Here is a 21,131-nt window from a genome sequence, read left to right as displayed (position 1 = left end):
ATGAGAACAGCTAAAGACAAGCATGAAACTGAGTAGGTCAAGCTTCTGGCCAGTTGTACAAAGGGAAAAACATCACATATAAAAGACATGGGCCAAAAGTTTCTTATATTGCCTTGCTGCTAGAAAAACTAAGGAGTCTGCAGGGACTAGGAGAGTACCCAGGAGCGCTGGGAAAGGGAGGACCATAGTTCAAGTGAAAATAACCTTTCTGACCTAAACTCTCCCACCCTAGGCTCCACATTCCCATGGGGACAGAGGCAGAGACTCAGGTTAGTGTGCTGTCCTTGGAGATTTCTGTGTGCACAGTTCACTCAGTCAACGTTTACTCAGCACTCGCTGTTTACTGAGTCTGGAGAGGGAGGTAGATTCAGTTGAGTGATTTTAGTCAGAGATCTGACTAAGAGCCCATTCTATAATAGTTAATCGTCCTAAAACCCAGCTGATAAGCCACCAGACCAAGCTTGCTAGAAAGCATGAAGATTTCTGAAGGTGGCCCCTGAGCACCATGGGAAGGGGAGGGCTATGACTCAGGACCTGAGGAAATAAGAAATCTCAGAGGAATTCCCTCAATTACAGAAAAAGAGACAAACATACTCAGCATGTGTTCTCTTCTTGAGCTATAACCAGTGCCCCAAAGCCTAAAACAAAATCACACATGGCTCTCTGAAAGTATAAACCAAACCCTGCTTTATAAGGCTGCCTGGCTTCACTAGCTTCTCTACTGAGATATAAGGTGCCAGCCAGGCAGGCAGGTGACAGAGGGTGAATCTTCCTCACCTTCTCCCCATCACCACCACTCCCCCAGCCCTCCAGATACCCATCGCTACAATAAAACCACTCAAAATATACTCTGATGAAGGGCAAAGTGGAGGGGTAGGGCTCAGGCTGGTCAGCAGGCCAGATCCCCTGAGGTAGCTGACGCCGTTGCTCCTGGGCAGGGCATGCGGAGGCGGCCAGTCATGATGGGCTCACAGTCAGGAGGGAGTCAACAGATGACTGGCAAGTGGAGGAATCAGAAAGTCTTGAGGTCCGCCCAGAGTACTTGATATGGGTGGAAAGGCTGGACTTTTTGCTGGTGTCCTCACTGTCCTTTGAGGAAGTGGGCTCCCTGTGGGAAAGGGAAAAGCCAACTTCAGTCTTGGGCTTCCATGTGGATCCCTGTGGAGGGCTGCAGATTTCCTTCAGAAGAGCTATGCTATCTAAAGGGAAATAAATATCTGATACTCTGGGCAACTGTGTCTATCCTTTAATTTTCCTTCAGAGGCCGAGCAAGGTAAGTAGTCACCACATTATGATGCAAAAGAGCACAAGTATATGGAAATATTAATAACCTTAAATGTTTTATTTACATGAGAGCCTGAGAGCTTAGTTCAAGTGTGAATGTTATGAGAATAGGAGGCCTAGTGACTTCCTATAGCAAATGGAAATGGTTGAAGGTGGCCCTTTCCTGCTCAGCTTAGCTGGGCATTGCAAGAGCTCAAAAGAAGAGTAATATTGTGACTACAGATTCTCATACTCCTACCAATGCGATGTGGGAGAATACTGCCACTGGTCAGCACATGTCATAACCTCTCCTGCCAGTCTGGCCTTGTGCATTGTCCCTGAGCTCTTCAGCTCAAGGCTAGCGCTCTGCCACCTGAGTCACAGCACACTTCGTTTTCTGGTGATTAACTGGAGATAAGAGTCTCACAGATTTTAGTGCCTGGCTGGCTTTGAACTGTGATCCTCAGATCTCAGCTTCCTGAGTAGCTAGGATTACAGGAGTGATCCACCGGTACGCAGCAGTCTCAAGGTTTTTGAAAGTGGCTTTTCAAGTGTGAGAGAGAGAGAGAGAGAGAGAGAGAGAGAGAGAGAGAGAGAGAGAGAGAGAGAGAGAGAGAGAGAGAGAGAGAGTGTGTGTGTGTGTGTGTGTGTGTGTGTGTGTCTTCCTCTCTTTTGGGAAGGTAGAAAGAAAGAAAACTCCCAAAGTCCTTTCCTTATAAAAGAACACTTACCCCGGTGAGCCAGGTTCTGGTTTACTAAAGGCATTGAGCATCCTGTCACTATCTGAGATAGTCACAAGTGTTGGCAGAGACCACTAAAAACAAAAGAAGCAATCAATGAGGTAAAGAGCCAGGTATAGGTCAGGCAATACTGTTTACCCTTTTTTTTTTTTTTGCCAGTCCTGAAGCTTGAACTTAGGAACTGGGCAGTGTCTTTGAGCTTTTAAGGCTAGCGCTCTACCACTTGAACCACAGCACCACTTCTAGCTTTTTCTCTGTATGTGATTACCAAGGAATCAAATCCAGGGCTTTGTGCATGCTAGGCAAGCACTCTACCACTAGATTACACCCCAGGCCCAGTATTCATGGTCTTGATCTCAATTTCCAGTTGTACCCCCTAAATGGATTTCTCCCGTGCCTCGTCCATAAAACATGGGCTCATGTGGGGGAAAAAAAGACTTGGTTCTCTCCTAAATCACACAAAAAGGACCGCACTGCACTTTCTAATCCTTTAAAAAAAAAAAAAAAGCCCAGTGCCAGTGGCTCATGCCTGTAATCCTAGAGACTCAGGAGGCTGAGGTCTGAGGATAAAAGCTAGCCTGGGAACAAAAGTTTGTGAGACTTTTATCTCCCAATCAACCACCAGAAAACCAAAAGTGGCTCTGTGGTTCAAGGGGTAGAGCACTAGCCTTGAGTTGAAGAGCTCTGGGACAGTGCCTAGGCCCAGAATTCAAGATTCACAAGAGAGGAGAGAGAGGAGAGAGAGGAGAGAGAGAGAGGAGAGAGAGAGGGAGAGAGAGAGGGGAGAGAGAGAGGGGGGAGAGAGAGGGAAGAGAGAGAGGGGGAAGAGAGAGGGGGGAGAGAGAGGGGGGAGAGAGGGGGGAGAGAGGGGGGGGGAGAGAGGGGGGGAGAGAGGGGGGGAGAGAGAGGGGGGAGAGAGGGGGGGGAGAGAGGGGGGGAGAGAGGGGGGGAGAGAGAGAGAGAGAGAGAGAGAGAGAGAGAGAGAGAGAGAGAGAGAGAGAGAGAGAGAGAGAGAGAGAGAGAAGGAAAGAGGGCTGGAAATGTGGATTAGTGGCAGAGTACGTGCCTAGTATACATGAAAACCTGGGCTTGATTTCCCATAAACAGAAAAAGCCAGAAGTGGCACTGTGGCTCAAGTTGTTGAGCATTAGTCTTGAGCAAAAGCAGCTCAGGGACAGTGCCAGGCCCTGAGTTCAAGCTCCAGGACTGGCCAAAAAAAAAAGGGGGGGTGGACACAGAAACAATCCTTAAAGCAATAATTTCCTCAAGAAGAAAAAGTAAAGAGTCACAGTCAGGATATAGGTCTACAAGCTAACTACAATGTGTTTTTAAGGCAAAAGGAACCTGAGAAGGTGTCATTTCTTGCATTGGCATTACTCACCAATGGAGTAGAATCAGATACTATCCCATTATGGAATCCTTTGTAGCACCAATTCCGAAGTAGGTCTACTCCTAAGACAAGATGAACAGGGGTTAATAGGGAAGAATCAGCCCATTTTCCTTCCAGACAGTCCCATTCTTGGTCTAACAGGATTTAATCCTGTCACTAAACATGGCCTCTCTGTGCAGGGAGAGCACATCACCTTTAAGTTTGTTGCCATGGTACTTCTGTTCCCACTGGGTGGTAAGAATGTTGAAATAACGTGGTTGCTCAAAAAAGCGGAGATAGCGAGAGGAGATTCGAGTAGGAAAAATTCTTTCAAATTGACCACGGCGAGAAAACTCATCCTCCATCTCAACCAAAATCCGAACATCATCTGGCGTCAGGATATCCAGCACAGATGCATAGAAATCCTATGGGCCAAAGAACAAGAGAAGAAGATATGCCAAAAATTAAGCTAGAGGAAGCCTGGGGCCAGGGAGACCAGTCCTGTCAACCTGGGTCTCCAAGACTCTTATAGAACCCACCACCATCTGGTGGGCCAGCTCTTTATTCTGTCTTTTCCTAAGTCCACTGAACTTAGCTCTTGGACAAAGACACCTTGGCAGGAGCTCTGAAATTAAGGGACTGTTAAATCAAGCTGAGATCAGAGTCTAGCAACCGCCACTCCCATAGTCAGCTCCCATATCTTCTCAGGGATAGTCAAGCCTTTTGGGGATCTTACTGTACCCTTCAGGGAAAGAAACCTTAGGGTAAAGGTTGGAAGTTCCCTGTCAAGAATGGGCCAGTACAGTCGAGAATGCTAGGATAATTCCAGATGTTTGGGAGGTAGAGAAGAGAAGATTACAGTATGAGACTAGCCTGAGCAGAAAAAGTTACGGAGACCTTATCTCAAAAACACCAGGAGTTTGGCCTAGTGGTAAGTGCTTGCTTAGCATGCATGAAGACCAGGGTTCAATTCCTGGGTACTACTTACACAAAAAATGCCAGAAGTGGTGCTGAGGCTCAAGTGATAGAGCTCTAGTCTTGAGAAATCCCAAGGACAGTGCTCAGGCCCTGAGCCCAAGTCCAGGACTGGCAAAAACAAAAAAAACAAAAAAAAAACAACAACAACAACAAAAAAACCCAACATCACCAAACGGAGCCAGGAGCTGGTGGGCTCACCCCAATAATCCTAGCTACACAGGAGGCTAAGATCTGAGGATCTCTCTTTTTTTTTTTTTTTTTTTTTTTGCAGGGGGGAAGGGAGGATCATGGTGCTTGAATTCTTGGGCACTGTCCCTGAGCTCTTCAAGGCTACCACCCTACCCCTGAGCCAAAGCCCCACTTCCAATTTTTCTAGTGATTAACTAGAGATAAGAGACTCTCAGTCTTTAGGTTCTGTAGTGCCTGGACTGGCTTTGAACCATGTGCCTGGGCTAGGATCTTGGTTTAAAGACAGCTCTCGAGACTCTTATCTCCAATTAAGCACCAGAAAACTAAGCAGAGCTGTGGCTCAAAGTAATAGAGCTTGGAGGAAAAAAAAAAAAAAGCTTAGGGAAAGAGCCCAGGCTCTGAGTTCAAGCCCCAGGACTGACCAAAAATAAACAAATAAATAAAGCAAACAAAGATCTGGGGCCATGGCTCTAGTGGTAGGTGCTTGTCTAATGAGCACAAGGCCCTAAGCTCAAAAGCCAATACCACCAAAAAGGAAAAAGAAGGGAGCGTAGAGCATTGTGCTAGGAGCAGTGGCTCTTGGTGACATGATAAAGACCATCCATCATATGCCATCGCCTCATAATGGGCATCTGGATCTCAGCTAAGAAATCTTGTGCTAGAAGAGAGGGAAAGCAGGCTGCTCAGGGGACCTCTGACCAACCAAACTTTATTGGCACCAGGGAGAAGATCATCCTACCTGGTCAGGAATTTTCTGAGTCAAATAATAGGCTTTCTTCAACTTCTGTGCCATGTAATGCTCTGGACTCATTCGACATTTGTCTCTGGTAGAGCTGGGCAGACTAAGCAAGGGGTAGACAAAGAACAAAGACAGGGTCAGCAGCTTTATAACTTGCAGAAATATGAAGAGAGGATCCAGCCCAGGAAGATCCTTCTGAAAAGAAAGATATCCAAGAGTCATTTGTCACTCAAAGGGGTCATATTAAAATACACTGTATTTGAGTGCCATAAAAGGGCTATAAGAGTGCAAGACACCCTCTGCTGAAGTTGGCAGAGACTGACTGTGGAGTAAGACTCAACACTGGGTACTTCCATTTAGCTTAATAATTTAGGGACCATTTACTATACCCTTGAGCTCTGTCCTATTGGCTGGGTGATCTTGGGCTTAACCTCTGGCATCATGTTACTACTATGATTACTAGGTCACAGTTGAGCGATACAAAGATGACTAAAAAGCAGCCTTCCGGCCCCTCCCTGGTGTGGCAGGTGGAATAAGTCAAATGACCACTAACTGTAAGATAGAGGAAAATACACTCTAAAAGACGTAGAAAGAGAAAGCAAGTTTTGTTACCAGTCATATTAGGATTTTTAATTCCACTCTATCACCTCTTGCCAAATGACCGTGGGTGTGTTACTCTATCCTCAGGATCTTCTGTTCCTCATCTATACACTGCAATACTAATTAACTCTATAAGGTTGTTGGGGGATAGATTATAGTTATTTTCTTACCCAAGCTAGAGGAAGCCTGGGACCAAGGAGCCCAGTCCTGTCAACCTGGGTCTTCAAGACTCTTGTAGAACTCACCACCATCCGGTGAGCCAGCTCTTTATTTTGTCTTTTCCTAAGTCCACTGACAAAGCCACCTTGGCAGGAGCTCTGAAATTAAGGGACTATTTAATCAAGCTGAGGTCAGAGTCACAGGTACTTCCTAATTATTATATTCCTCACTTTAAGAGTTGTTCCAGGGCTGGGATTATGGCCTAGTGATAGAGTGTTCATCTGGCCTGCACAAAGCCCAGCCCTGGGTTTGATTCCCTGGTACCACATACACAGAAAAGGCTGGAAGTGGTGCTGTGGCTTGGGTGGTAGAGCTCCAACCTTGAGTTGAAGAGCTCAGAGACAGTGTGCCTAGGCCCAGAGACCCATGAAAGACAACAAAACAAAACAAATCTCCAGCCTTTATATTTAGCCAGGTGAGGTGGCTCATGCCTGTAATCCTAGCTACTCAGGAGGCTGAGATCTGAGGATCTCGGGTTAAAGCCAGCCTAGGCACTAAAGACTGTGAGACACTTATCTCCAATTAACTACCAGAAAACCCAGAAAATTGGTAGTGGCAATGTGGCTCAAGGGGTAGGCCCGTAGCCTTGAGCTGAAGAACTCAGGGACAATGCCCATTCCCCAGAGGTAGGGCAGTAGCCTTGAGCTGAAGAGTTCAGGGACAGTGCCCCTGCCCACAGTTCAAGCCCCAAGACCAACAAAAAAAAGAAAAAAAAAAAAAAAAAAAGAGTTGTTCCAAGGTGCAGAGAGCATAGCCTAGTGGTAGCATGCTCATAGCCCTGAGTTTGATTCCCCAGAACCACATATACAGAAAAAGTTGAAGTAGTGCTGTGGCTCAAGTGGCAGAGTGCTAGCCTTGAGCAAAAAGTATGCAAGGATTGGCAGAAAAAAAAAAGAGTTGTCCCAAGTACTTTTGGGATATGGAAGAAAAAAACACCCACATTGAACTTTTTTTTTGGGGGGGGGGGTGTCTGTTGTGGGGCTTGAACTCTGGGCCTGGGCTTTGAACCTTGATCCTCAGACCTCAGCCTCCTGAGTAGCTAGGATTACACGTGTGAGCCACTGCACCTGGCTGAACTGACTTCTTAAAGATATTGTCTAGAAGTAGGTATTGATGTATAAGAAGTCTAGGTAAGAGGCATTTTCAAAATGAAGGAAACTATGAGTAGAGGATAGAACAGTATGAGTGAACATCAAGAAACAATGAAGAGATTAAATTAACTGGTCCTGAAGGATCTGCCAGGACACAGGAGCTAGGACGAGGAGTAGGGAGAGATGAACCCAAGAAAAGAAGGCTGAGCCTTCAATGTCTAGAAGGAATTTAAATTTGACTTGATGAAAAGTCCTAAATAGGGAAGCAAAAATAATCAAGGGCTAGGAGTTTGGCCTAGTGGTAAAGTGCTTGCCTAGCATGCACAAAGACCTGGGTTCAATTCCTTGGTACCACGTATATAGAAAAACCCTGAAGTGGTGCTGTGGCTTAAGTGGTAAAGCACTAGGCCTTGAGAAAGTTCAAGGACAGTGCTCAGGTCCTGAGTTCAAGCCCCGGGACTGGCAAAAAAATAAATAAATAATCATCAAACTTACTTTTAGGGATATTGATATAGCAGTGGTATGTGGACCAAGAATAGACACCTTGAGCAGCAAGGAAGAAAAACAGGAGAGAGGATCCAGAATCCACTCCCTCCCAGAATCCCAACAGGCAACTGTTTAATGTCGTCAGCCAAACCTCAGGGAACCCTGGAAGCTGACCTGGTACTGGAGCTGCTGGAACTGCAGAAGCTGCCAGAGCTGACGGAGCCGGAAATGAAATCCTCTGAATTGGGTAGAACAAAGCCTGCCAAGTTCAGAAGGTCACGAATCATCTGGCCCTTGATGCTGATATCCAGTGGAGAATTGGAGTGGAGGCTTTAGGAAAGGATGCAAAGCAGGGTCAAAGTAGCACTCTAAATGATTTCTGGTCTACATCCAAATCCCCATTACTCCCCAGCTTCTTATGACAAATGGGGCTCAAATATGATAGTCTTTGTCTCGAAGACAACAAATAACTTTATTTAGACTAGCAAATCTGCCTGTGACCTTGAATTGCCAGGGGAAAGCAAGTTTTGGTGATCAACCTGAAATAGGTACTTTTTTTTTGGTGGGTCATGGGGTCTGAACTCGGCCTGGGCACTGTTCCTGCACTCTTCAGCTTAAGGCTACTGTCCTACCCCTGGGCCTGGGCATTGTCCCTGAGTTCTTCACCACCCTATCCCAGTTCTTGTTTTCTAGAGCCAAGCCCAACTTCCTGTTTTCTAGAAGTTAATTGGAGATAAGAGTCTCAGGTTCTTTTGTGCCTCAGCTGGCTTTGAACCGTGATCCTCAGATCTCAGCCTGAGTAGCTAGGATTTTAAAATAATGGCAAAGATTGAGTACATGAACAAATACAGATAGAGAGACACAAATTCTTATTTGTACTATACTGGTGATGGTATAAAAAGTATTTTTTTTTTACTCTAACAAAATAATTAACAAGAGTTACAGTTCCTTAAATCAGGTATGGGTACAATGCTTCTTGGAGACTCGTTCTTTTGAAAGAAAAGGTGTTCCCAAAATCAACAGGAATGGGGTTCCAAGAACACAGAAAGGAACTACTTGAGTATACCAAAACACCACCTACCTTGGGGAAATGTTGACTTCCAGGACCCAGGGTTTAAGGTTCTCGTCAAGCATGATGTCAAAACCAAAGAGTTCATGGCAGCTATAGGGCCGGCGCACATACATCTTGAGCAGGTTAGTTACATAGGGCTCTGACCTGGTCAGGAAATAAAGAATATTCAACTGGGCACCCCGGTTGGCTCACACCTGTAAAACTAGATACTCAGGAGGCTGAGATCTGAGGACTGCAGTTAAAAGCCAGCCTAGGCTCGAAAGTCAGTGAGACTCTCATCTCCAATTAACCCCAAAACCCAGAAGTGGCACTGTGGCAAGTAATACAACACTAGCCTTGATCTGAAGAGCCCAGGGACAGTGCCCAAGCCCAGGTCAAACCCCATGACCAACCAAAAAAAAAAAAAAAAGGAGAGGGAGAGAGGGAAAGAGGGAGGGAGAGAAAGAGAGAAGGAGGGAAGGAGGGGGGAGGGGGAAGGGGAGAGAGAATATATATTCATCCCAGCACCTCTTAGAGGTCTCCAACCACAGCTGCCCTGCCATTGGACTGGCTTCGAGTTAGGCAAGCAGAAGCAGCCTTTTCTTGAATGGGGCTGTTATGAGATGTGTCTGATCCGAGCCAGTCTCTGGGGTAAAGTTTGGTAAGCAAGTAGAATTTAACATTTATCTATTCTTTCCTGTTTCTTAGCATCAAAACTGAACTTCAGCGAGGCATGGTGGCTCTTGTCTGTAATCCCCAGCTACTAAGTAGAAATCTGGAGGACCACAGCTTGAGGTCTACCCAGGCAGAACGCAGGTGAGACCCCCATCTAAATAAAAAACTGGGTATAGTGGCAAGTGCCTGTCACCCCAGGTATGCAGGAAGCATCAACAGGAGGACTTCTGTCCAGGCTGGACCACTGCCCCCTACACACCCAAGACCTTATCTTTAAAATAACTACAGCAAAAGTGGTAGAGGCATAGTTCAAGTGGTAGAGTCTGCCTAGCAAGCATAAGCCCTGAGTTTAACCACCAGTACCCACCAATGAATGAATGTAGGAATAAAACAAAAATTCCTCAGCTTCAAAACAAACAAACAAAAAAATAGTCTTCAAAGCCTACAGTACATCAGTATGAGGCTGAGAAAAGAGGGGGGTCCAGAGGCAGCCCCACACTCAGTGTGGCAGTGAGACTCACGAGATAATGGTTTTGATAACAACGTCTTTTATCTTCTCCCAGATGGCATCGCTATTGACTCCCTTCTGGTTTAGGTAGCTCCACAAAGCCTTCAATGCCCTGCAGGGGAAGGCAGAGAAAGTATTACAGGTTATGTTCTAGAAATGTTAGTAACCAAAAGGAAAGAACAAGGAATAAGACACCTAACTATATCTTTTGCTTTGACATTAGGAATAGAGATTGATTTTGGATACAAACAATTCTGGATCGATTAGTGCTTCTGCAATCTCCAGTTATTACTTAACCCTCTGCTACCCTGAAACCCCCCTGCCTCCAGAGCCCTGCACTCCTTTAGGCCTGTACTTGACTGAGACATTCTGCCTTCAGTACCATTTGTGGCCCTGGCAGGCTGTTTCATCAGCATTGGCCTGGTACTCGGCATTCTTTTTATTGACACTATAGTTGGTCAGGTGCATAAACTTGTTGCCGAGGCTCTTCATGGAAGGAGAATACCTGCAAGTGAGAAGAATGGCAGAGGTAAGGCATAAGATAGTAAGAAGTAAATGGAGAATACTTTCCCTAAATCCTAAGGAGGTAAAGGATAGGTGCACACACCTTTTCAGATCCCCAAATGCCTAACAAGTGCACCTGTTGGTAAGGTTCTAGAAACCACAGCTACATTCTTCTTTATCTCAACTTAGGCTCTTAGGAAGATCCTCCTCAGATTTGGCAAAACCATTCTCTAATTCCCTCTCACTTCTCCCTGGCTTGGCTAACAAAACCCACTAAAATATTTGTCTTTCTCTATGGTGTCCTCTAGTTTCCCTCCCTCTGAAGGAAATAAACCCCACAAACTGTCAGTGGCACCACCTTACTATCACATACTTACTTGCAACTGGCAAAACGGACAAGTCCATCTGAAAAGAGGTAAATCCTCAGAGGATCATAGGAAGTGACGTAAACATAGATCCGCAGATCAAACTTGCTGCCGCTGATGAGGTAGGGTTTGTGCAGATACCTGTGTAGAATTAAAGCCAGCAGGGCCGGGAGTTTGGCCTAGTGGTTAAAGAGCTTGCCTAGCATGCATGAAGACCCGGGTTCGATTCCTCGGTACCACACACATAGAAAAAAGCCGGAAGAGGTGCTGAGGCTCAAGTGGTAGAGCTCTAGCCTTGAGAAAGTCCAAGGACAGTGCTCAGGCCCTGAGCTTAAGCCCAGGACTGGCCAAAAAAAAAAAAATAATTAAAGCCAGCATCACAACAACCAGATGAGATGAGGCTCAGTAGGTAACTGAACCATGACAAAGATAAAGACCCTAAACAAGATGTCAAGAAAAAAACATTTGTAGGAAAGTCTTGGGATAGATGACATAAACAAGGAATGTGGAGGCCAAAGGGGTGTGAAGATGGAGAGCAATGTACCTCTGTACCAGGAGAGGCCTGCGTTTGGGGAGCTGACTCCACTTGTGAATGACCTGGATGCCAATGCCTCGAGCTGATGCTGGCTAGAAGTCAAGAACAAAGGAAAGGAGATTTGTTTCAGGTTCAATACTCACAAACCACTGGTTACAGCCCATAGCGACCCACTCACTGGCTTCACAATCCACTTTTGGCGGCTGCTACTCTCCCAGACTTTACGCAGGAGCTTGGCATCCTGGGGCAGGATGAAAGACTGGGGGAAGAAACTGAACTCCTTCTTGCCAAATCGGCCCTGCATGCGAGACAGGTTCCGCCACAGCCGGTCCTTTCTCCCAATCTGGAAGGAGCCTGGGAAGTGGTTTAGCTACGGAAGGGATAAAGAGGGCAGAGGTGAGGAAGATACCAGGCTTCACTATACCATCCCAATGCCCTTAGCTTAAGATCAAGCTTCTCTTCTGGCTTACTGCCATTGCCTAAGGGTCCTTACATCTCCCAATTGATGAGCCCTCACTTATGATTAAAACACAAGCAAAACACATCAACAGTGATTAAGACTGACATGACAGTCACCTTCAGTACAAAGAAAAAAGCTGTTAAGGGCTGGGAGTTTGGCCTAATGGTAGAGTGCTTGCCTAGCATGCACGAACTCCTGGGTTTGATTCCTTGGTACCACATACATAGAAAAAAGCTGGAAGTGGTGCTGTAGCTCAAGTGGCTAAGCTCTAGCCTTGAGAAAAGTCCAAGGACAGTGCTCAGGCCCTAAGTTCATATCCCATAACTGGCAAAAAAAAAAAAAAAGAAAAAGAAAAAGAAAAAGAAAAAGCTGTTAAGTCTTTTTCTAAGAAAGTAAATCTGGAAAAGGAGACCTATTTGTTCCAAAAGGAGACTTGACGTGTTCTCTAGACATACTTTCTTCTGTTGTTATGGAACTTGAACTCTGGGCCTGCATGCTGTCCCTGAGCTCTTCAGCTCAAGGCTATGGCCCTACCACTTGAGCCACAGCACCACTACCAGTTTTCTGGTGCTTAATTGGAGATTAGAGTCTCACGGACGTTAGTACCCAGGCTTGCTTTGAACCCCAATCCTCAAATCTCAGCTTCCTGAGTAGTTTGGAATAACAAGTGTGAGCCACCAGCGACCGGCTTCTACACACACTTATAAAGAGCGTGGGGGAACAGAGGCAATAAGCAGTGGACCTAAGGGAAGCATAATTAGTGGCAAACAATGCCTCTCAAAAATTGTCACTGAGGGGCCGGGAGTTTGGCCTAGTGGTTAAAGTGCTTGCCTAGCATGCATGAAGACCCGGGTTCGATTCCTCAGTACCACATATATAGAAAAAAGCCGGAAGTGGTGCTGAGGCTCAAGTGGTAGAGCTCTAGCCTTGAGAAAGTCCAAGGACAGTGTTCAGGCCCTGAGCTCAAGCCCAGGACTGGCAAAAAAAAAAAAAAATTGTCACTGAGGTCCGGGAGTTTGGCCTAGTGGTAGAGTGCTTGCCTAGCATGCATGACGACCCAGGTTTGATTCCTCAGTACCACATACATAGAAAAAAGCCAGAAGTGGTGCTGAGGCTCAAGTGGAAGAGCTCTAGCCTTGAGAAAGTCCAAGGACAGTGCTCAGGCCCTGAGCTCAAGCCCAGGACTGGCAAAAAAAAAAAATAATAATTAATTAAAAAATGTCATTAAGGGACTGGGAGTTTGGCCTAGTGGTTAAAGTGCTTGCCTAGCATGGGCAAAGACCCGGGTTCAATTCCTTGGTACCACATACATACAAAAAAGCTGGAAGTGGTGCTGAGGCTCAAGTGGTAGAGCCCTAGCCTTGAGAAAGTCCAAGGACAGTGCTCAGGCCCTGAGCTCAAGCCCAGGACTGGAAAAAAAAAAAAATGTCATTGAGCTGGGAGCCTTCGGCTAAGGAGCTTAGGAACAGCACCCAGGCCCAGAGTTTAAGCCCCATGACTGACTGGGGGAAAAAAAAATGCCATTGAGAGGTAGTAGCTGCCAAGATTGTGCAGTCGCAGCACCTAGGGCTACCCTCCTCAAATGCACCTGATATAAGACACTGCAGTCTAACTGGAGATGGCATGGTCTTCTAAGGTCTCCCCCGTGCCTTTCCTGGACCCTCTTCTCTTAAATCTTCTCTAATTTTCTTTGGTCACCTTTTTTTCTTACCTCTCCCCTACCACCCTAACCATACCCTCCACCTGACCTAGTCCAAAGGCTAACAGCATGCATGACTCCTAGAAATGACACCTACCTTCTGATATTCTCGAATGGACCGGAAACTGGGAGACTTCATGTGGTGACCCCAGCAGCCTAGCCAGTCATCATTTCCTGGAGAGGCAATCAGAGAGGCAGTCCTGCTAGCAGCTCAAGCCCTGGGACAGAGAGAGGCTCAGAGGCCACAGAAATACCACTGGGACTGGGCACAGCTCCCAGACTTCTTTCAAAGAGTTGTCATGGAACTGTTTCACAGCAGGCCCTGGGGCCAGGGATAAAACAAGGGACCTCTGTCTGGATTCTGAGCAACAGGCTCAACCTGGACTGTTTTCAGAGCTCTGCTCTCCTATGAGGTTGGAAACTTCAAAAGAGGGTCCTAAACTGTGTCCATACAGCAGGAGTACCTAAGACTCTCCTCCCCCTACCAAAGTGCATCTGATAGGATAAAGAGGACAGGTTCAGAGTAGGACAGGCTCACAGTATGGCAAGTTACTCACTCTTGCTGATTTTGAAGTGAGACCGTCCAATGGTCTGCTTCACAATGTTTGGGGTCACTGTGCTCATCTTCCACCGGAGCAGCTTTCTCTGTTCCCAGGGAAGCTTTTCCACTGAGGAAAGGGAGAGACAGGGGTAGAGAAGAAAGAAGACAATGAAAAAGACCCTTTCTTGGGGAGACAAGTCACCACAAATTGTTCAGTTTCGGATAAGCACGCTTTAAGGGAAAAGAGGAATGACGAGGGAGCAAAGGAAAAAGGGTTAGAAGAGTAAAGAAACAAAGTTAGAGGCTCTGAGCTAAACCAGAGATTATAAGGCTAAGAAGGACAAGCTAAAGGTCAGTAGGTGCCAAAGCTGGTGGCACACACCTGTAATCTCAGCACTCAGGGGGCTGAGATGCAAGACTTATGAGTTTGAGAATAGCTTGGACTACATAGTAAGACTTCGTCTCAAAAAAAGAATACAGGGGTCAGGAGTTTAGCCTAGGGATAAGAGTGCTTGCCTAGCATGCACAAAGACCCGGGTTCAATTTCTGGGTACCACATATACAGTACAAACCAGAAGTGGTGCTGTGGCTCAAGTGGTAGAGTGTTAACCTTGAGAAAGCCAAAAGGACAGTGCTTAAGCCCTGAATTCAAGCCATAGACTGGCACGCAAACAAGCAAGAAAAGAAATGAAGCAAGCAAGCATGCATACATGTTCATATATAAAGAGACAAGAAAGGGTCACTATATTGGACCTATAACCTGGTGACAGGTGTGGTAAATTCACTAACTCTGGCCACCCACTCTCTCCCAAGTTAACTCCCAAGCACCTTTCTCTTGAAGGCCCTTTTAGACTTGTTGCTTGACATTTACCTCTCTCATCTCGAGTGCCAAAATAGATGGTAGGGGTCACATTGGGGAAGAGACTGTAGATGAGAGCTGGTCGGACAACTTTGTCATGATTGGAAAGGGATTTGGTCAGAATCTCCTCACAGTTCCTAAGATGGAAAACAACATGTGGCAGAGAAAGGGAAAGCAAAAGCCTGAGGTAAATTGTATATAAAACTTCTCTAAAGACGAGTCCACAACAATTATCTTGGCTATCTAAAGTACTGCAGCTAACCTATATGCAGTCACACCTACAGTCAAGAGTCAAGGTTTCTTAATACTTCAGGTGATGAGTTTCTAATACTTCTTGTAACAAGCCAAGGGTTGGGGGAGAGGTGGTGGTGGTGGTAGTCTCCAAGAGAGTGGTTCTTAAAGAGGATGGAGGCTAGTGAAAGATGGCTACACTAAAAATAAATAGATGAAGAGACAAAAATGATACAGATAATTTAAGAAGGGAAAAAGCCAAAAGGCCAGGCACTGGTGGCTCATGCCTGTAATCCTAGTTACATAGGAGATTGACATCTGAGAATCATGGTTCAAAGCCAGCCTAGGCAGAAAACTCATGAGACTCTTATAAATTACCAAAAAAAAAAAAAAAAAAACAAAAAAAAAACAAAGCCTTTAGTGGCGTTGTGGCTCAAGTTATATAGCTCTAGCCTTGAGCAACAAAAAGATGAGGGTCAGAGGCTGCAAATGTGGCTTAGTGATAGAGTGCTTAACTAGCATGTATGAAGCCCTGGGTTCAATTCCTCAGTACCACATGAACAGAAAAAGCCAGAAGTGGTGCTGTGGCTCAAGTGGTAGAGTGCTAGCATTGAGTACAGAGAGGCTCAGGGACAGTGCCCAGGTCCTGAGTTCAAGCCTCATGATCATGGGGGGAGGGGGGAGAAGCAGCTCAGAGTCAGTGCCCAGGATCTTAAGCCACAGGACAAACAAAATAAGCACTAGGCACTGGTGGCTTATGTCTATAATCCTAACTACTCAGGAGGCTGAGATGTGAGGATAAAGGTTCAAAGTCAGACTGGGCAAAAAAGTTTCCATGCGACTCAACTCCAACTGACCACAAAAGTGGAAAAGCTGGGAATGTGGCTTAATGGTAGAGTACTTGCCTACCATGCATGAAGCCCTGGGCTCGGTTCCTCAGTATACACAAACAGAAAAAGCCAGAAGTAGTGCTGCAGCTCAAGTGGCAGAATGCCAGCCTTGAACAAAAGAAGCTCAGTGACAGTGCCCAGGCCCCGAGCTTAAGCCCTACAACCAACAAAACAGTAACAACCAAAAATCAAAACAAAACAAAATAAAAAAAACTCTCTTTCTTATCTTAGAACTATTTCTGAAAAATGGTACATTTTACAGTACAAGGTTACAAGGTACCAATTATCCTCATGTAAACAGCCTAAAAACTAAGAATTTAACTCGAATATTTCTTCATTAATTGATTATAGAGTTTTATTTGGTATATTTTTGCAGTGCTGGGGATTAAAAACAGGCAGTCTCCACACACCAGCATACTAGATTAGCATCTTCCCAGCCCGAGTCATACTTTATTAATTAACTATTTAGTATCGGTACTACAGCTTGAACTAAAGACCTGGGTGCTCACCCGTAGCTTTTTTACTCAAGGCTGGCATGCTACCACTTGAGCCACAACTTCACTTCTTGGCTTTTTTGCTGATTAACTGGAGATAAAAGTCACAACCTTTCCTGCTCAGCAGGTTTCTAATGGTGATCCTCAGAGCTCCAATTCCTGAGTAGCTGGGTCATGCATTTAAAAAAAAAAAAAAAAAAAAAAAAAAAAAAAAAAAAAAAAAAACTTCTCTGAATGACTTGTCTTTTTAGTTGATTGGTTTCTTGTGAGCCTCTAGACCAAACTGCAATCTAAAAAACACTGTACTGAGCTGGGCGCAACGTAATTCTAGCTACTCAAGAGGCTGGGATCTGAGGATCATGGTTTAGCCTGGGCTCTAAGTCCGTGAAACTCATCTCCAATTAACCACTAGAAAACTGGAAGTGGTGCTTTGGCTCCAAGGATAGGGTGGTAGCCTTAAGCTGAAGAGCTCAGGGAGAGCACCAATGCCCAGAGTTTAAGTCCCACAACCAACAAAAACAAAAAACAAACAAAACACTGTACTGTTTTTAAGACCAACTGACAAATAGGCTTCTTGTTTCTCATTAGTCCCTGTTCAGAAACTGAAATGGCAAACACCAAAATCTGGTGAAAATAAATTAGGGTTCTCAAAGTCAGTGTGGATAATCTGTTCACAATCTTTTTAAAGTTTTGAATTATCTTACATTTGTAGTTTGAAGAACTAAATGATCTACACAAGCAACACTCACCGAGAGATCACTGCTACCGACTCACTGCGGGAGATGGCACTTAATGAGGAGCACTCTGAGTCTCCTGCGGGAGGAAAAGCAAAGAAGTCTGGGCTAAAAGAGGCTGCCATGCACACACCAAGCACAGGCAGTTCATCCCGGAACATCCTGAGCTCAGCCCTTCTTGGGAAGCCTTTCTTGAACTCAACAGCAACAGAGGAGAAGCAACAGGAAGACTAAAGACCAAGTTCCCCAGAAAACTCCTTTTAGACCCCCAGAGCAAATGATTAATTAGCCCCTTTTCCTAACAGGTTCAACCCAAACCCCAGGAGGAAGTGAAAGGGTTTTTGTGGTTTTTTTTTTAATTTCTTTTTTATTTTTTTCATATATTTTTATTGTAATTAATAGAAGAGTTACATTATATTCACCAGACAGAAGGTGCGTTACTTCACATATATTGATACCCTTTCTCATGTCTTGGTCCCCATTTCCCTCCCCCCACCCCTGCCCCTCATCTTGTTTTCCCCCTTCCCTATCTGATTTCAAATAACCAAAATGCATATATACAATATACCAGATAACAAGGTGAAATACTGTAACAATATGAGATAGCCAAGGACAGCAAAAGAGATGAGAGATAACATAGTACATTAAGGACAACACTCACTCATTATATGACTTTTGTTTCTATGTCCTGGAGGTCTGGTGAAAGGGTACATTACTTCTCACTCATTAAGGGTTTCTTACTCACCCTCATCCTCTTCATTCCCATCATGGCTGCCACAGTCTTCTAAACCATCTAGTAGTTCTTCTATGTCTTCAGCCTCAACCTGGTCTGGCTGCAGGTTAGTAGCTAAACTAAAAGGAAAAATTGTGCTCCAGTCCAACCAACTCCACAAAAGAAGATCCAGAGGGTCGAGTTTTGTCTAGTGGAAGAGTGCTTGCCTAGCATGCACGAAAACCTGGGTTTGATTCCTTGAACTGTGGCTCAAGTGGTAGAGCTCTAGCCTTGAGAAGACCCAAGAACAACGCTCAGGCCCTGAGTTCAAGCCCTGGACTGGCCAAAAAAAAAAAAAAAAGTTACAGTTAGATCTCTTTATCTCTGTGTATTTCTCTTTTCCTTATTAATTGGGAATTGGGAGGCAAACTGGGACCTGGCCTCAGGGCTTCATAAACATTGTGCCACTTGAGTCATATTCCTAGTTCTTTTGCTTTTAGTTTCTCAGATAGGGGCTCACACTAATTTTGTTCAGTCTGGTCTCAGAACCTCCTATAGCCACCTAACTATTACTAGTCCAGGGTCAGTTTTACCGATTATGAAATATCCCCTCTTTTTTTGTGTGCCGATCATGGGGCTTGAACTTGGGGCCTGGACACTGTACCTGAGCTTTTTTTGCTCAAGGCTACCACTTGAGCCACACTGACACTTCTATTTTTTGGTGGTTAACTGGAGATAAGAGGCTTAGGCCCTTTCTGCCCAGGCTGGCTTCGAACCACAATCTTCAGATCTCAGTCTCCTGAGTAGCTGGAATGAGAGGCTGGTATATCCATTTTACTGCTCTAAATGAATCAAAAACATTCTCCAACTTACCTGGCAACCCTAGTGGGTAGATTTGGCTCCTTATCTTCCTCAGGCTCCTTCCCAAGCTGGCCCAGATGGAAGGAACAGAGGCGGGTGGTCACTTCAGCTACATCAAGGGGCAGAAGAGAAGGGGGGATGGGGGGAGCTCTATCTTCTTCAAGTGGTGGGGGGTCAGATACAGACTCACAGGCAGGGCTGGGGTTGAGCCCATTGGTATGTGAGGCAAGGAGGTGAATGCTAATCCTTTTAGTACAGAAAACTGTACTATCCAACCCCAGGGTGTCTGAGGCACCAGGGAGGGTCCTACTCTCAGATTCAGTATCCTCCTGAGGAAACCGCTGGCCCCCCACAGGTTTCCACTGCCTGCTCCCGTTGAGGAGGCTCCACTGGAAACTAGGGTTCACAATACAAGATTGTTCAAACTGGCAGCCTTGCCGTGGCATCTTCTCATAGCCTTTTGTAGTCAACTTCCTCACAGCCTCAGTGAACCGAACCTCTTTAGTCGGAGTCTGGGAATCCGAGTTGTTTTTCAGGCTAGAGAGATGTGGCTCTGCCCTGGTGATAAGGTTAGTGTTACGGATGTACTGGGAAGAGGCAATACTGGTGGTGAGGGTACTAGGGGTAGGTGGGATGATATGGGGACTAGCATCTAGGACAGTACCAATGTTTTGGGGCATCTTATGGTCACCAGGCTGGAGTACACAGTCTCCAGTACCCCCTGAATGACGCCAGGAAACAGGTTGGATCTTGTGTGAGGATACTGGCTTCAGGCTCTCTGTGGTCGGCGATAAAGGCACTTTAGTGCTGTTTGGCCGCAGGAAGGAGTTGTTGTTCAGCACAGGCTTGTAGGACGCCGGTGGAGATGGGATCTTCCCTGAGATAGCAGAAGCCAAGCTCTTCCTTGAAGGGTTTTCCCCAGCAGCTGCCAGTGAGAGGTACGGATCTGTGGGTGGGGATGCCAAGGGCTGGGCCATGGGGAAGACCATGGAAGCAGCTTTGCTGGCAGTGAGACTGATAGGAAGGCCCTTTGGAGGGAGTGAACAGGATCGTTTTTCTAAGGAGTTTGAATGCAAGTAAAAAGACTCCAGTTGCTGGTATGCTTTGTGCCTATCGTTGGAGTGGTGGTACAGCAGGGTACTACTGAACAAGTCTGGAAGAGAGTGCAGGTAACACGGGTTGCTGCGGCCTGCAATGACACTTGTGGTCCCACAGCTACATAAAGTGCTGGGACAAAAGTAATAGGCTGGCTGTGGTGGCACTGTTGAGAGGCCTGAGCCCAGCCCTGCTGACAGTGTGCCTGCCTGCTTCCGCTCCAGCTTCCAGATTGGCTTCACCTGATGATGGGGCTGGGACCAGAGTTTGCCCTCTGAGGGTTTCTCAGATGATAGGGCAGGCACTGTGCCTGAGGGACTGCTCTGCTTGAAGTTGGCTCCCCGGCGGAAGCCAATATTGTAGCTCTCTGTTCCTGCTGAGGCCATGAGGAGCCCACATCACAGCCACATGGCCTCATGGCCTGACCCCGGTAAGCTGCCACACACCTCCTGGAGTACCAGCTGCATCTTTGAAGTCTGTCGACCTGTAGGGGAGAGAAGTGATTGGGATTACTAATCTAGGGAGGATAGATACCATGCCACAGTGGACATCAGGTAAGCAATAAGGCTCTCTGCTTTGCATTTCTTTTTTCATTGCTGTTGCTGGGGGGAGGGGAGCCTTAAACTCGAGGAGAGGCCAGGGCCCTATCCCTGAGCTCTTTTTGCACAGTGCCTCTTCCAGTTTTCTCGTAGTTCATTGAAGGTAAGAGTTTTACAGACTTTCCTGCCAGGGCTGACTTTGAATAGTGATCCTCCAGTCTCTGCTTGAGTGGCTAGGATTATAAGTATGAGCCAGGTCTGAATGGACTCAACGTCCTCATCATCAAACGTAGCTGGGTTTTTGCTCAAGTTCATTTCACAACAAAAACCCAGGAGGAAGTCTGGCACTATGGCTCATGCCTATAATCCTAGCTACTCAGGAGGCTGAGATCTGAGGATCAAGGTTCAAAGCCATCCCAGGCACAAAAGAACCTGAGACTCTTATCTCCAATTAACCCCTAGAAAATGGGAAGTGGGGCTTGGCTCTAGCGTAGGGCAGGGCATAGCCTTGAGCTGAAGAGTTAAGGGACAATGCCCAGGCCCAGGGGTAGGGTGGTAGCCTTGAGCTGAGGAGCTCAGGGACAACACCCAGGCTGAGCTAATGCCCCATGACCCACAAAAAGAGAGAGAGAGAGAGAGAGAGAGAGAGAGAGAGAGAGAGAGAGAGAGAGAGAGAGAGAGAGAGAGAGAGCGCGCGCGCGCAT

The 21,131-nt window shown here is 46.1% G+C and overlaps 1 protein-coding gene across 1 annotated transcript in view; it reads right to left on the bottom strand.

The window, feature by feature from the left end:
• Positions 1–591: 591 nt before the first annotated feature.
• Ttll4 (tubulin tyrosine ligase like 4) overlaps positions 592–21,131 on the bottom strand; it is a 33,610-nt gene continuing 13,070 nt past the window's right edge. The window contains exons 2-19 of the mRNA XM_090354829.1: positions 18,806–20,372; positions 17,966–18,072; positions 17,236–17,299; positions 14,884–15,008; positions 14,029–14,139; positions 13,569–13,645; positions 11,491–11,682; positions 11,322–11,404; positions 10,790–10,918; positions 10,291–10,413; positions 9,922–10,020; positions 8,756–8,890; positions 7,849–8,004; positions 5,279–5,381; positions 3,587–3,797; positions 3,385–3,455; positions 1,995–2,077; positions 592–1,108 (exon numbers count right to left, since the gene is read on the bottom strand). Coding sequence (XP_090210955.1) covers positions 958–1,108; positions 1,995–2,077; positions 3,385–3,455; positions 3,587–3,797; positions 5,279–5,381; positions 7,849–8,004; positions 8,756–8,890; positions 9,922–10,020; positions 10,291–10,413; positions 10,790–10,918; positions 11,322–11,404; positions 11,491–11,682; positions 13,569–13,645; positions 14,029–14,139; positions 14,884–15,008; positions 17,236–17,299; positions 17,966–18,072; positions 18,806–20,274 — 3,489 coding nt within the window. The 5' untranslated portion in view covers positions 20,275–20,372 and the 3' untranslated portion in view covers positions 592–957. The remainder of the gene's footprint in view (positions 1,109–1,994; positions 2,078–3,384; positions 3,456–3,586; positions 3,798–5,278; positions 5,382–7,848; positions 8,005–8,755; positions 8,891–9,921; positions 10,021–10,290; positions 10,414–10,789; positions 10,919–11,321; positions 11,405–11,490; positions 11,683–13,568; positions 13,646–14,028; positions 14,140–14,883; positions 15,009–17,235; positions 17,300–17,965; positions 18,073–18,805; positions 20,373–21,131) is intronic.

The sequence above is a fragment of the Megascapheus bottae genome, chromosome 21, assembly GCF_031878675.1.
Source record: "Megascapheus bottae isolate mThoBot1 chromosome 21, mThoBot2.hap1, whole genome shotgun sequence".
Lineage (NCBI taxonomy): Eukaryota > Metazoa > Chordata > Mammalia > Rodentia > Geomyidae > Megascapheus > Megascapheus bottae.
Note: the sequence above shows the minus strand (reverse complement) of the source record. Positions and strands in the feature narration are given on the sequence as shown.